At 47.4% G+C, this 16,391-nt stretch overlaps 2 protein-coding genes across 2 annotated transcripts; both read right to left on the reverse strand.

Annotated features, from left to right (window-relative positions):
- Positions 1–5,649: 5,649 nt before the first annotated feature.
- LOC102448203 (olfactory receptor 51G2-like) lies at positions 5,650–6,585 on the reverse strand. Its single transcript, XM_006132574.3, has one exon. It carries the CDS (start codon positions 6,583–6,585, stop codon positions 5,650–5,652), a length of 936 nt encoding a protein of 311 aa, XP_006132636.3.
- Positions 6,586–15,185: 8,600 nt separating this feature from the next.
- Positions 15,186–16,121, reverse strand: LOC102447952 (olfactory receptor 51G2-like). Its single transcript, XM_006132573.3, has one exon. The coding sequence runs from the start codon at positions 16,119–16,121 to the stop codon at positions 15,186–15,188; it is 936 nt and encodes a 311-aa protein (XP_006132635.3).
- Positions 16,122–16,391: the final 270 nt, after the last annotated feature.

The following is a 16,391-nucleotide window of genomic DNA, read 5'->3' on the forward strand; positions in this document are numbered from 1 at the left end:
CTTAAAGGGTCCCGACCCCCACCCCGGACAACAGTTCTAAGGGGTGCCCCGCTTGCAAAGCAGTCCTGGCTTGGATTGCCCGGACTACCCACACTGGGCACATATCACCACTCGGCCATCAGCCCGGCTGCACTTGCCGCAGGCTGCCATCTAGGGAGAGGGGGCAATCGGGGGGCTGCAGGAGAGCTTCCACCCCCAGAAGCCCACAGAGCCAGCCCAGTCCTCCCCATCGGGGGCTCGTACCCCATTCCTCCCTCACCTCCTTCCACTTACCCTTCCCTAGCCCCCCTTCTTATTGATGTACAAAATAAAGATAACGTTTCTTCCAACATTGACTCTGTCTTTATTGAACAAAACTGGGGGAGACTGGGAAAAGGAGGTGGGAGAGGGGAGGGCAACTAACATGATCAGGGGTTGGGAACAGGTCCCAGATGAAGAGAGGCTACAGAGACTGGGACTGTTCAGCTTAGAAAAGAGGAGACGGAGCGGGGACAGGATAGAGGTCTCTAAAAGCAGGGGTTGGGTGGAGAGGGTGCATTCAGAAAAGTTCTTCATGAGTTCCCATAAAGAAGGACTAGAGGACACCAAAGGAAAGGAATGGGTAGCAGGCTCGAAACTAGTAAGAGAAAGTTGTTGTTCACAAAGCAAATAGTTAACCTGTGGAACTCCTTGCTGCAGGGGGCTGTGAAGGCTACAACTAGAACAGAGTTTAAAGGGAAGTGAGATCAAGTCATGGAGGTTGGGTCCATGGAGTAGTCTTAGCCAGGCGGTAAGAGTGGTGTCCCTGCCCAAAGTTTGTGGAAGGCTGGAGAGGGATGGCATGAGACAAATGGCTTGGTCACTGTCTTCGGTCCATCTCCTCCAGGGTCCCTAGGATTGGCCGCTGTCAGCAGACAGGCTACTGGGCTAGATGGACCTTTGGTCTGACCCAGGACGGCCATTGTAAGCTCAGGGCTCAGGGTCGGGGGTCTCAGTGGACCCCCTTGGTTTTCATGCACACCTGCTCCTGGGTGGCCAGGCTGGCAGCTCTCCTGCCCTAGACGGCCACTTTCCTGTGCCTAGTGCGGAGATCGTGGACGAGGTCCACGATGTCCGCACTAGCCCAGGAAGGTGCCCGCCTCTTGCGGTCCCGGGCAAGCTCCCGGGAGCCGCCAGCCTGGTCCCGGGAAGAGGGGGTGGGCTGGGGGACATCGGGTGGGTGGCTCTGTGCCGTGCCAGGTGCAGGGTCTGCTGGCTGGGTGCTGGCAGGCTTGCACCTGGCATGGGCACCGTAGCAAGCCCGTGCCCCTTTAAGGGGTCCGGGGCCGGGAGGGGGGCATAGAGTTTCCCTGGTGTTGGCTACAGTGGCCACCAGGGAAACCTGGGGAGGGCTAGCCTCCCACTAGTTCGAATTAAGGGGCTACACACCCCTTAATTCGAACTAGCTAGTTCGAACTAGGCTTAATCCTCGTAAAATGAGGTTTACCTAGTTCGAACTAAGCGCTCTGGTAGTTCGATTCAAATTCGAACTAGCGGAGCGCTAGTGTAGCGCCTATTGAAGTTAGTTCGAACTAACGTCCGTTAGTTCGAACTAACTTTGTAGTGTAGACATACCCTTAGAGAGCATCTTTCCACCTGTTTGGCACATTCTTGGGGAAGTCACCTTTGCTGAGACCTGTGTGAGCCTGATCCCTGTCACCGTGCTCAGTTGTGTCCATGATACAGACCGAGCTGACGTGTGCCCTCAGACGGCTTTCCCCAAGCCCCTCCTGGACACTGCTTCATCGTTGGGCACATTGATCCACTCAGTCTCAATGGCTCCCAACCACTGCTCTGGTGACTGTCCTGAAATTGCTGGTGACTCGGAGGCACTCTGACACTCTCCACAAAACTCCACCACCTCCTCCTATGGTCACTCCTCAGCATCCCACCTCTACCACAGACACCAAGGTGCTGGAGTCACAGGGCTCCCCTAAAGCCAACTGTCACAGGAGGTGGTGGTAAGAGGCCTATGCAGACAAGTGTCAGGCATGTTGCCCTGTGGGACCCTGACAGAGCCCTGATTTAGGTGTGTCTGAGTATCCGAGCACCTCAGAGGTGTTTATCTTTCTACCACTGCTGTGAGGCAGGGCAGGGCTGTTATCCATCTGTTGTGAGGCTCAGAGACAACTGGCAGTTTGCCCATGGGCACACAAGGCAAGGGAACGAAGCCCATCTCTCCTGAGTCACAAACAGTGTTCAGACCACAGTTCCAGCCTTCCAGCCATCTTAGCCAGGAAAGGCCCAGCTGGATTCTCTGCTGTGCCAGCAGAATTCCCCCATCTGTTGCAGAGCGGAGATGACCAGGCATCAGTTACTGGGGCTTGATTCAGTGGCATTAGAGCATCCCAGAGGCTGGGATGATCTCCATCCATTAGGAACAGCCCACCCTGGCCATGTCCCTGCAGACAGGTTCCACCCCAGAATGCTCCCTTTGGGATCTGAAGTAGCCCTGCAGGCACCCTTCCCTTCCCTATATGGTCCTTGTGGTGACTAACTCTCAGCCTGGGGTACTTTACAAGAGATCCCCCTTGTGGGGAGCAGAGAAAGGAGGGCCTGGAGTCCAAGGTTTTAAAGAAAGCCTCTGGGCCCAGCTAGCTGTCCCCGATTTACCTGCAGCCAACACCAGGCCTGGGGGGAGAAGAAAAGATAGTAGCCTGGCTCAGTTAGGTGCGACTAGCCAGGAGGTTCATCAGTCTGTCACGGGAGCAAGTATAATCCCCACTCATTGGGAAAAGGGGGGAAGCTACAGAGAAGCCCCAACTAAGGGGAATCTTGTGGCCATGCCCCAAACTGAAGTATTATATGGTTTGGAATTACAGAGTTGAGAAAGAAATCACTTGAAACACAGAGAGCCGAAACAGTTGCAAGCTTCCATTTAATGCCATACAGAATTAAGCAGAGCCAGTGAAATCCAGCTGGGCTGATCCCTAAAGAAACATCTCAGTTACTATAACATCTAGGTCTACAACAACCAAATACACAACAGCTACGTCTAGACTGGCAGGATTTTCCAGAAATGCTTTGAATGGAAAATTTTCTGTTAAAAGCATTTTCGGAACAGAGCGTCTAGATTGGCACGGACGCTTTTCCGCAAAAAAGCCCCGATCGCCATTTTCGCGATCGGGGCTTTTTTGCGGAAAACAAAGCTGAGCCCTACACTCGCTCTTTTGTGCAAAAGTTTTGTGGAAAAGAACTTTTGCCCGAACGAGAGCAGCATAGTATTTCCACAAGAACACTGACAAGCTTACATGAGATCGTCAGGGCTTTTGCGGAAATTCAAGCGGCCAGTGTAGACAGCTGGCAAGTGTAGAGAATCAACAAGTATAGTGCATTGACCGCGTGACAGGGCATCCAAGGACAAAACCAAGAAAAGCTGCAAACTTTGGAGGACGATCCAGGAGTCAGCGGGGACGCGCATGATCAAGAGTCCTGAGCCAACAATAACAACATCTGCCCGAGTCAACGACCTTCGAGAATGCTGTGTTGGGACTGTGAGAAAGCACAGTTTGTGAAAAGCAGGATGTGGACTTTTGGGAAGTTGAGAGGGAATAAAGATAGTTGTAATCTTGCAATAAAACGATTTCGTGCTTGCACCGGCTGGAGTCCGTGCCTTCATACACCACAGGCAAGCTTTTCCGGAAAAGCGGCTAATTTTCCGGAAAAACTGGCCAGTCTAGACACAGCCAGCATGTCCTCATCCCTTCCTAAGAATGTCCCTTTAATAAAATAAAAACTAAACTAGGGAATGAGGGTAGACTGCCTTAGTTCTTGGCAAACCCTGGGGATTATTTTGCCCCATAATCATGGATTAACCTAAACAAAAAGTCCACCCATTGAGGAGGCCTTCTTTCTCTTGGTGGATTACAGCGGACATCTGGCGTTCTTACACCTGAAGGTGTTATTTTGAAATTATTAAGTCCATTATTTCGAATTAACAGGCTTGATAAGATATATCTACACTGTGGTGCTATTTCGGGATAGTTCCGGTACCCCAAAATAGCTATTCCGTATTTTAACAGCATGCCTGTTACTTCAAAATATAACAGCCTTGCTATTCTGACGTCCCGGCAAACTTCATTCCATGACGATAAAGGGACTTTTCGGAATAGCGGTTTATTTCAAAATTGGGCACTGTGTAGACAACGCTAAACGACAAAATAAGCTATTTTGAAACTGACTCAAAATAAGCTATGCTACACATTTTGAGATAAGGCTGCAGTGTAGATGCACCCATAGTGTGGATGCTTGCCTTGTTATTTCAAAATAAGGGGTGTCATTTCAGAGTAACTCCCCAGTATAGACATACCCTCATGTAATAAGTAGGATTGTGGAAGTGGGAACTCAAGAGGAAAGAGAAGGTGTGGGAGGAGAGCACAGAGGGGAATGAGCATACATCCTGTGTTTGCTTTTTGAATGGGGCTCACTCTAAAAAAAATGGGCTGGGTTGGGGTGTGATAAGAGCGATTCATGACTGTGGGGGAATTGACAACCATTTCCACCCCTTTGCGTTACTGTGGCAGCATAAACTGAGGTGGGATTGGGGGGGAATCTGGGCCTGAGGGTCGTGTCAGGACTCCTGCGTGGTGTGCAGATCCATCAACAGGGCAGGAGTTGGACTACGTGAATGGTTTCTCCTAGATCCACAGTATTAATCATGTTTCTGGCATCACACAGTCACTGGTACCTCTTTGAGGACCTAAGTGTGGGGTGGGTGACTGTGTCCATTGAGAAGCCCTGTCCAGAGCTGGAGCAGTCCTTATGGATCAGTCAGCACCAAGAGCTCTCATAAGAACATAAGAACGGCCATACTGGGACAGACCAAAGGTCCATCTAGCCAACTGTCCTGTCTTCCAACAGTGGCCAATACCAGGTGCCCCAGATGAAGTGAACAGATCAAGTGATCGATCCCTTCCCTGTCACCCATTCCCAACCTTTGACAAACAGAGGTTATGGGAATCCTCCCTGCTCATCCTGGCTAATAAGTATTGATGGACCTAATCTCCATAAATGTATCTGGTTCTTTTTTGAACCCTTTTAAATTCTCAGTCTTCACAATATCCTCTGGCAAATTGTTCCATAGGTTGACTGTGTGCTGTGTGAAGAAATATTTCCTTTTGTTTGTTTCAAATCTGCTACTTATTAATTTCATTTGGCAACCTCTAGTTCTTGAGTTATAGGAACAAGTAAATAACGTTCACTTTGGAAGATGCAGGATTGCCACTGCACAACTTTTTCATGAGTGACAAGCCAGGTGTCATGGGATACAACATCCACAACCCGTCTCTTTATTGATGGTACAGAGAAGAATACTGAAGTCGGAGCAGCCACTCTTAAGGTTAATTTTGACCCTCCCATTCTTTGGCTCTCCATGAACCCAATCATTTTGGAAATGCGGCTGCCTACCTTTGTCTTCTTCTCCAGAACTCTGTCCTCCCTCACCCATGGGTGGGGACAACCTGTCTCACCTAGCTCCAGACCTTTCACCCTACTGGAACCTCAATGTAGAGTGTAGAGATGAATAGTTCATTTCATGATGCATATAAGTGTCCATCACGGTGTGAATGACTGTGGCCTGCGTTTTCCATGTTTCAAGGCACCAGAGCTGGAGCAGGTAGAAGAACTCACTCTTCACTTGAAGAACACCCTGAGTATCCTTGAACGAAGGTGTTTGTTTTTCACACTGTACACGATTGGATTCATCAGGGGCGGAACCAGTATGTAGACGTAGCCCATGAGACTCTGAAGTAAGTGAGAAGAGCTGTTCCCGAATCTGTGTATCACGGACAAGCCAATGTCAGGTATGAAGAAGATCAGGACAGCACAGAAGTGGGAGACACAAGTGTTCAGGGCCCTGAAACACTCGGTAGAAGAGGCAACACTCAGCACAGTCTTGAGGATCATCCCATAGGAAAGTAAAATGAGCAATGAGTCCGACCCCACAGCTAAGATTTTGATAGCTAAACCGTAGATGATGTTGACAGTGATGTCTGCACAAGCTAGCTTCATGACATCCTGGTGCACGCAGTAGGAATGGGAGAGGATGTTGCATTGACAGTATCGGAAACGTTTCACAAGAAAGGGGAGTGGAAATACTAGGGACATGGTTCTTAGCACAGACACCAGCCCCATCTTGGCTATTCTCGGCAGGGTTAAGATGGAAGCGTACCTCAGCGGGTTACAGATTGCCATGAAGCGGTCATAGGCCATCAACAGGAGCATGGAGGATTCGGTGTATGTAAACAAGTGTACAAAGAACACCTGGGCAAAACAGGCATCCAGGCTGATCACTCTAGAGTTAAACAAAAATATGCCCAGTGTGGTTGGCATGGTGGATATTGATAAACCAATGTCTGTGATGGCCAACATGGAAAGGAAAATGTACATGGGCTCATGGAGGCTTGGGTCTGTTTTTATTATGAACAGAATGAGTACATTTCCTATTATTGCAATAGAGTACATCATGCAGAAGGTGATAAAGATCCAGAGATAGACATTTTCCTGCCCAGGCATCCCAGTGAGAAGGAATACTTCAGAGTTGAATTTAGTGTCATTGGCGGCTGACATCATGCACTGGGCAGGTTAGAAGAATTTTCAACTTTTATTCCTGAAAGGAAAAATAATATGACAGTAGATGATATTTTACGAGACATCTTTCTGCTCCCAAGAGCTCAGGGCAGATCAGCAAAAACATGGACTTGGGTTTACACACTGAAAGACTGGATGAAGTCTGTAGTCTATTTGTCCCAGTATCCTCTGGTCGGTCCCACACACTGCAGAGAAAGGTGGAAGATACCCTGTAATAGGCAGCTATGAATTTTCCTGCTACTAGGGAAAATCTGTCCCTCATACTAATTGGTGAGACATATTTTGTTATGCAAATCAAGGTTTAGAGACCTTCCAACATTTTAAAACTATCTTTTCGACTGTATTTGTAACTGTATTTTCTGGTTACCCATATAAACATCCAGCCCATCTTTGAATCCAGCTAATCTCTTGGCCCCAAGGATATCTTGTGGTTAGGACTTCTACAGCCTGCTTCAAAGCACTGTGCAATTTTGCACAGTGTTACCTCCCCACAGACACTCTTTCTGTGTCTCCAAATCTGAGGGTGGCCCCTTCTATCATGTTATGTGTGTAAACACCTGGCAGGTGCATGGTGAAAAATCATAGAATCATAGAATACTAAGATTGGAAGGGACCTCGAGAGGCATCAAGTCCAGTCCCCTGCCCCCATGGCAGGACCAAATGGTCACTGTGTTGATCCATGTTGCATACCAGCTATTTATAAACAAATTTCACTGTCTTGCAGCACTCATTTCTATTTTTTTCCACTCCAAATTGTGCCGTTGCTTCTTTCTGGTAGAATAGATAAATTCAAAGATCTAGAGTCTGAATTCAATACAATACATGTCTACAACATCACTCTGGATTTATATGTGTAAGTTTGATCAGTACCAGGCTCCATTAAAGTTCCATTACCGAATTCTGCCAACGATAGTGTGACGGACCTATTATTGCCTAGGGAGGTTCTGGAAAGATTCCGAGAATTCTGCCGCAACCTTTCTATATATTTGCTTGCCATGGAGGCTTGTTTTGTAATATTTTTATGTCAAAGAAAAATGTTGGCATCACTTTTTCACATCTGTATGATAGCACACAGGTATCAACCCAATTTCTCTCTGCTAATGTTCTTTCAGTGATCATTGCTCCAGTTTAGAGCGGGACTTAAAATGTAACATGTCACTTAGATTTCTTCAGAACCTGGAGTAAACACAGCATCTCAGCCCATTTTCACAATGGAAAATAGTTTATTGCTTTCTCTCTCTTTCTGTCTCTCTCTATAATACCCATTTCTTTTGACATTTGCTATATAACTACATTGGGTTAACTATTGGGGGTGGTTTTGTTATGGTTGTATTGGTTTGAACCAATCTGGCTATCTTCGTCTAGAAGTAGGTGTCCGGGGAGGGATCATGTGAGGATTATCTGTTGTGTTCCCTCCCTCTGGGGCATCTGGTATCGGACACTGTCGGCAGACAAGACGCTGGGCTAGATGGACTGTCAATCTGACCCAGTATGGCCGCTCATGTGTTCTAATGCTCTTAGTTTACTAGCAGGTTGCTGGGAAACAAGCAGAAAGGGAAGTAGAAGCAGAAGAAAAGCCGTCGCTCTGTGAACAGACTGTGGTTTGACACCCTTCTTATTCTCCCATGTTACACTTTCTTCCTATTGTTCAAATTACACTGTATGTTGGTTCTCAAAGGCTGGCTGGTCACTAGTCTCAACACGAGTCATAAATTCCCAAAGGGAGGAACCACAAGTTCTGGTCCTCTCACACTTGCAGGGCAGGCCTAGTCAACCTGCCGTTTGTTGGAGCCTATGGCCCAGTCTGAGGGTGGGAGAATCATGGGATTCCACCCATCAGAGGGTAGGGCCCAAGCCCTGTCCTCTGGGACTCTTAGGGTGTGTCTAGACTACATGGCTCCATCTCCATGTTGATGAGTTTACTAGACATAGGAAAATGAAGTGGCGATTTAAATAATTGTCCCTTCATTTACATCAAAATGGCTGCCGTGCTGTGCTGATCAGCTGTTTGGCCGCACGACAGGGCAGTCTGGACACTCCGTGGTCGACAATGGAAGCCTTTGTCGACCACTCCGGTAAACTTCATTTCATGAGGCATCATGGAGTGCTCAACAAAGGCTTCCATTGTAGACTGTGGAGCGTCCAGACTGCCCTGCTGTGCCACCAAACAGCTGATCGGCTCAGCACAGCGTCCATTTTGATGTAAATGAAGCAGCAATTATTGAAATCGCCACTTCATTTTCCTATGTCTAGTAAGCTCATCTACATGACTCCGTAAATGGAGCCATGTAGTCTAGACATACCCTTAGACCAGAGACTGGCAGGAATTCTGGTGGCCCAGTAATTCTGTGGGATTTCTTCCAGGAAGAATTGCTGGAGCCTTAGTCAGTCAGGGAAAATAGACTTGGACTTGTTACTACAGAGCAACGCAGCTTCTGAATTCCTCTCCCTCACAAGTGAGCCTGAGAAGAAAACTCTTTCCAGTGCATTTGCTGATTACATTTCAAGGAGCAAATAAATCTGAAGCAATTTGGGAACTAGTCACTTAGCAGGATCAGCCCAGAGCACACGGCACCTCTGGAAATAGGAGCTCTTGAAAAGTCTGACTCAAGGCATTGGGGATTTAACACGGTGCACACCTCTTAAAAATCACACTCCTGTGCAGCTTGAACAATCCACCCCGGGCATGTCTACACTACGAGATTGTTTCGAAGTAACTTAGCTTGAAATAATAACTCCTAAAATAACTATTTAGAAAAAGAGTGTCAGCACTACATGGAAGCCACAAAATTAGTCCAAGGTAGTCTCCCCCTACATGGATATGTAATCCATACACCTAGTATGGGTCACTGCCCCTTGTAGTGGCATTTAGACTACTTACATCAAGAGATAAGAACAAGGGAGCACTACAGCCTAGGTTGAGAGGCAGCTGGCTTTATAGCTTAAGCTGAAGAAGTTCCTACATTAAGTTCTAGAAGTTCCAGGTTCATATCTGTCCAGTGGTGGTTACAGATACATTACCTCCACTTAAAGAAAACAGTCATGTAGCACTTTAAAGATTAACAAGATAGCCTCCCCACCTTTTGATATTCATAGTGACACGATTAGCCACTACTGGCTAAGTAGCAATTCTGCAGAAAAGAACCGGGTGATTACAGTGGACAAGAAGCTGGATATAAATCAACAGTGTGCCTTTGTAGCCAAGAAGGCTAATGCCATTTTAGCGTGCATTTGGAGGAGCATTGCCAGCAGATTCAGAGATGTCATTATTCCCCTTTATTCGGCTCTGGTAAGGCCACATCTGGAGTATTATGTCCAGCTCTGGGCCCCCAATTACAGGAATGATGTGGACGCATTGGAGAGGGTCCAGAGGAGGGTGACCAAAATGATTAGGGGGCTGGAGCACATGACCTACGAGGAGAGGCTGAGGGAGTTGGGCTTATTTAGTCTGCAGAAGAGAAGAGTGAGGGGGGATTTGATAGCAACCTTCAACTTCCTGAAGGGAGGTTCCAAAAAGGATGGGGAGAGGCTGTTCTCAGTAGTGACAGATGGCAGAACAAGGAACAATGGTCTCAAGTTGTGGGGGGAGAGGTCCAGGTTGGATATTAGGAAAAACTATTTCACTAGGAGGGTGGTGAAGCACTGGAATGGGTTACCTAGGGAAGTAGTGAAGACTCCATCCCTAGAGGTGTTTACGTCTCGGCTTGACAAAGCCCTCGCCGGGTTGATTTAGAAGGAATTGGTACTGCCTAGAGCAGAGGGCTGGACTTGATGACCTTCTGAGGTCTCTTCCAGTTCTATGATTCTATTTTGAAATAACAAGTGGAGTATCCACACTACCAAGCGTGTTATTTCGAAATATGGGGCTAGTTATTATAACAGGGCTGGTTATAAGGGGGGGGTCGCTTTGAAAAAACTCCCTACTGTAGACCAGGTCTGTGATGCTTTGGCAGCTGGACTGGGGTTTTGAAGCTGCCTAGTGTTACCTGGCTTCCAGGTACATTACTGAGTCACCCCAACAGCCCACTGAGTCCTCTACTGCTACACAAAACGTCTACCAATGCAAACATTTCCCGTCACATTTTAAAGGCAGTGCAACCTGCCAACATACCCAATTCCTGTGAGAAGGGGACCACTGACACCACAGGACTTCACCTGATGTTCCACGGGCAGCAGGCAGTGTGTGTTCAGCTAGGGAGGCAACTGCCTTTATGCAGCATGTTTGTACCTTCCCTTGGGGCCACTTGGCCATCACGGAACCTCAGCTGCTTGGCTTCGTGTGCACCAGCTTAAACCCCCATTACAGCCAATGGCAAACAGCAGGAGGCCAAATCACAAGGAATGGGGGCTGATGCTAAACAACTGGCCTACAGCGCCAGACCTGCTGCAGACTCCGTTCCCGGAATTTAGTCTTGTGAGCCCTGTTTTGATGATTCTCATTAGTCACATGCTACCTCAGGGGCAGAAGAGGGCTGATGCTGCTGCTGTCACAGTTGTAATAATACAGAATATTAACGCTAATAATGCTGGAGCAGGTTTCTCCACAGAAGTCCCCTTTCCTGAATTACACACCCAGGGATTAGGCCAAAGCTCTGTGTAGGGGAATTCCCCTCAGACTGACCCAGAATGGGCCATCCTTTCCCTTCTCCCTGAGAAATGAAAAGTGGCCCCTCTACCCAGGGATCCCAGAGTTAGGCACACATCTCAATGATTCCCCATCTAGTGTCCCCCTGCCGATTTCTGGGCCTCCACAACTGCTCTAGGACACTCTCCAGCTCCCTGCTAGCACAGGCTCCTCAGAGATGGGTGACCACAGCAGCCACTGCTCACAGGAACTGCTCAAGGAGTCTTGTGCAGGGAGGAGGGGGCTGCACAGAGAAAGTTGGTTAGAGTAGCTGATGGGACATCTGGCTCTCAGACACCAGAACAGGGGCAGAGAGATTTGTAACTATGAGGGGTCCTTGCAGAGTAGAGGTTCTGGAGCCTTAGTCCTGTCAGGAAACAGAAATATGCCCTGTGAGATCTGTGACCACAAGGCAACACATTCCAGAGTTCCTGCCTTCACATTTTAGCCACTATAAGTCAATTTGGGTATATAGTCTGTGGGGTCTCCTCTCACTCAGAGCCTAGAGGGACTGGGCCCTAATCACACTGCATGTTGACAAATCCCAACCTTTCAGAAAGTCTGCTATTTCAGCAGCCCACCATGGAGCATGGGCAGAGGCAGGATAGGTCCCAAGCTCTCTAGCGCTGCCTGACTTCCTGCCTCAACACTGAGGAACCCCGACTGCCCAGATCAGTCCTCCGCCGCTGTACAGAACGGCTGTCAATACAAACAGCCTGCAGCCTTCACCCTGCGCTTGGCATGTTACAGACAGTGACACCTGCCAACATACCCAGTTCCTGCTAGAAGGGAGCCGCTGGTACCAGAGGTCTTCACCCTGAAGCACAAGGAGTCACCAGAGAGGTTGCACGGGCAGCAGGCAGTGTGTGTTCACATAGGGAGGCAACTGCCTTTATGCAGCATGTTTGTACCTTCCCTTGGGGCCACTTGGCCATCAGGGAACCTCAGCTGCTTAGCTTTGTGTGCACCAGCTTCAACCCCTGTCACAGCCAATGGCAGACAGCAGGAGGCCAAATCCCAGCTGATGGGGGGTGATGCTAAACAACTGGCCTGCAGCACCAGCCCTGCTGCGTGCTCTGTTCCTTGAATCTGGGCTGTGATCAATGTTCTTATGGGTCTGATTAATCCCATGGCTACTTTGTGGGTGACCAATTGTCATGGCAGCAATGGTGCTGTTATGGCTGCTATCTTGCTGAAATATAATAATAATAATAATAATAATAATAATAATAATAATAATAATGATAATAATGATAATAATAATAAATTCTCCTAGGTAGACCCTCTCCTACATTATCAGAACAGGATGCCAGACAGTATAAGGAGATCCCACAAGGCTCCATACATTGAAATTTTTTTGGGGCCATTCCCCGTCCATTCCCTTCTCATTGGGAAATGGAAATGGGGAACGTGGTGGGTTCCCCTGCTTGGCGCTGGCTGAGGCGCTGGTGCTGACTGCAGACTGGATCTCTCTGGAGGAGTGAGTTTGGATAGATATTCATGGCTCTGGATAAAATGGGCACAGGAACTCAACCCCTCCCTCTTCCCTCTGCTCCCCCAGCCTCCTGAAAAGAAAGAGGTTTAGTCGTCAAGAGAACAAAGCATTGGAGAAAACGGTTTGAAAGTAACAGGCAGCTGTCATGTCTACACCCATCCATCTCATGTATCCCAAGATCAGACAGGCTTTGCTCTGGAGACACAGGAACAGAACTGATTCGATTTACATTGTGTGGGAAGCCAAGGAGCCCTGGGGACCCAACCTTGTTTGCCTGTGTCTGTGAGAGCCTCTTCCCATCCGTTTGACCCATTCATACCTTTTCTGGAACCTGTGTGAGCCTGGGCACTGTTACTGCAGACCTCAGCTGTGTCCACGTTACAGGCCGAAGTGTGAAGCTGACTTTGCACCCAGGCTGCTTTCCTCAAGCCCCTCATGGACACTGCTTCATTGTTTGAGAGACTGATCCATTCGGTCTCAGTGGCTCCCAAACACTGATCAGGCGAGTGTGCTGAAACTCCTGGCGACTCCGAGGCACTCCAACGCTCTCCTCAGAACTCCACCACCTACCCCTACGGTCACCCTTTAATGCCCCCACATCTACCACAGACACCAACGTACTGGTGTCATGGGGCTCCTCAGAAGCCAACTGCCACAGGAAACTGTGGAAAGAGGCCTGTGCAGACAAAAGTCAGGGGTGTAGCTCTGTGGGATCATGACATAGCCCTGATTTCGGTGTTTCTGTGTATCTGAGGCCATGACTACACTACAGAGTTTTTCCAGGATACTGGAGGTGTTCCGGAAAAACTCTGCTGTGTCCAGGGAACGCATCTGCTCTTCCAAAAAATGTTTTTCGAAAGAGCAGATGTGCTTTTTCGGCATCTCAATAAACCTTGTTTAACAAGAAAAAGGGATCTTCCGAAAATGGGTTTTTTCCCATAATTGCAGATAACCATCCTCCTAAACTCCATTCCTCAGATTAGTGTACCTGAATAGCCTCCTTTCTGATATGGTCTGCCAAATCATGGATTTGCTCTGATTTGTCTGGTATATATATGCAACATTCCTTCCCAATCAGGACACACACTCCTCCCTTGCTGGCTAACATGAAATCCAAAGCCATGCGATTTTGTAATGTCATGGTTCCGATGGCTATCATTTCCGTGGTCATCTGATCAAGTGCGCTAGCAGTAGCATTACTGACTTTTTCTTAAACATTTGCTAAAAGCCTGACATCCTTGATAGTCCAGCCAACTCCATACGTAGGGAACATTATGGCCCAATATCGTTCATTCTCAGTGATTTCTCGTTTTATTCTATTAACTTGAGGCAGACTACTTAAATGCCTTATGGCTGGGATAACATACCCCATGTAGCAGGATCCAGACCAGTTGCTTGGTGCTCAGAAATAGACCCTGTTTCCACAGATCCAATAAGTTGAGTTAAAAGAGGACATTTGGTACTTTGCTATATGGGTTCTATTGATTTTTTTGTATGGTGGTCAGTCTGGAACAATTTATAATAAAGCTTCTCTTTTCATCTATTGTTACAGTCTCATTATGTTTCAAGGTAGAGCAGTCAATGGTGTAATTACAGGAACTATTTCCCACCCATCTGTTTCCTAGAAATTTATCACACATGGTCCCTTCTGACCTTAAAGTCTATGAGTCTAATAATTTCATCTGGTGACCCTTAGTTCCTGTGTTATGGGGATGCTCACTTACAAAGGGCCAGAAGTGCCACTGCACAATAGACTTGCAGCTTTTTCATGGCATATAGCAGATTAACTAGAGACAGGACAGTGATAAGCCAGGTGTCATGGGAAACAACATCCATATCCCTTCTCTTTATTGACGGTACAGAGAGGAATATTGAAGCTGAAGGAGCCACTGTTAAGGTTCTTTGTCACCCACCCATCCTTTGGCTCTTCATGAACCCAAACACTTTGGAAATGCGGCTGCCCGCCTTCGTGTCCTTCCCCAGATCTCTGTCCTCCCTCACCCATGGGTGGGGACAACCCGTCTCACACAGCTCCAGGCCTTACACCCCACTGGAACCTCAATATAGAGAGCAGATATCAGTAGTTCATGTCATGTAGGAGGTAAGGGTATGTCTTCACAGCTACCCTGAATCTTTTGGAAGCATCTGCAATTTCAAAATATAGTGGACGCACTATTTCACCATCTCTTAACCTCATTGTATGAGGAGTAAGGGATGACTCGAAATAGCACTTTATTTTGAAATTTGGCACTGTGTAGACAGCGCCAATTGACAAAATAAGCTATTTTGAAATACTCAAAATCAGCTATATAATTTGCGTAGCACAAATGGCGTATCTTATTTCGAGTTTTGGGTGCTGTGTAGACGCACCCTAAGTGTCCCTCATGGGGTGAGTGGCTGTGGCTTGACTTTTTCATGTTTAAAATCACCAGAGTTGGAGCTGGAAGAGGAACTGACCCTTCACTTGAAGAACACCCTGAATATCCTTGAACGAAGGTGTTGGCTTTTCATGCTGTACACGATTGGGTTCATCAGGGGAGGTACCACCATGTAGATGTAGCCCATGAGACTCTGAAGCAAGAGGGAAGAGCTATTCCCAAATCTGTGTACCACGGACAAGCCAATATCTGGTAAGTAGAAGAGCAGGATGGCACAGAGGTGTGAGACGCAGGTGTTCAGGGCCCTGAGGCGCTCTGTGGAAGATGTGACACTCAGCACAGTCTTGAGGATCATCACATAGGAAAGAAAAATGAACAATGAGTCCAACCCCACAGCTAAGAGTTTGATAGCAAAACCATAGATGCTGTTGACGGTGATGTCTGCACAAGCCAACTTCATGACGTCCTGATACAGGCAGTAGGAATGGGAGAGGACATTGAATCGACAGTATTGGAACCGTTTCAGAAGAAAGGGGAGTGGGAATACTAGGGACATTGACTTTAGCACAAACACCAGCCCCATTTTGGCTATTCTTGGCAGGGTTAAGATGGAAACGTATCTCAGTGGATTGCAGATTGCCATGAAGCGGTCAAAGGCCATCAACAGGAGCATGGAGGAATCACTGAATGAAAACAAGTGGACGAAGAACACCTGGGCAAAACAGGCATTGAAGCTGATCTCCCTAGAGTTAAACAAGAATAATCCCAGTGTGGTCGGCATGGTGGATATTGATAAGCCAATGTCTGTGAGGGCCAACATGGAAAGGAAAATGTACATGGGCTCATGGAGGCTTGGGTCTGTTTTTATAATGAACAGAATGAGTGAATTTCCTGTTATTGAGATAGCGTACATTATGCAGAAGGAGACAGAGACCCAGAGACGGACTTTTTCCTGCCCAGGTATCCCAGTGAGAAGGAACACTGCAGAATTGAAATTGGTGTCATTGGCAACTGACATGATGTCCTGGGATTTTCTGAGGAGTTTTAAGCTTCAATTTCTGAAAGGAAAAATAACATGAAAGTAGATGATATTTAGCTAGACTACTTTCTGCTCTGAGTGCAAACTGAGAGGCTCCTAAGAGGTCAAGGAAGATCAGCAAAAACATGGACTTGGGTTTACACCATTAATGGTAAGATGATATTTTATGAGGCATCTTTCTGCTCTCAATGCAGAGACTCCCAAGCACTGAAAGAAGATCAGCAAAAATAGTGTTAGAAAATAAGCCCT

The sequence above is a fragment of the Pelodiscus sinensis genome, chromosome 1 (genome assembly GCF_052426305.1).
Source record: "Pelodiscus sinensis isolate ZL-2025 chromosome 1, ASM5242630v1, whole genome shotgun sequence".
Classification (NCBI taxonomy): Eukaryota; Metazoa; Chordata; order Testudines; family Trionychidae; genus Pelodiscus; species Pelodiscus sinensis.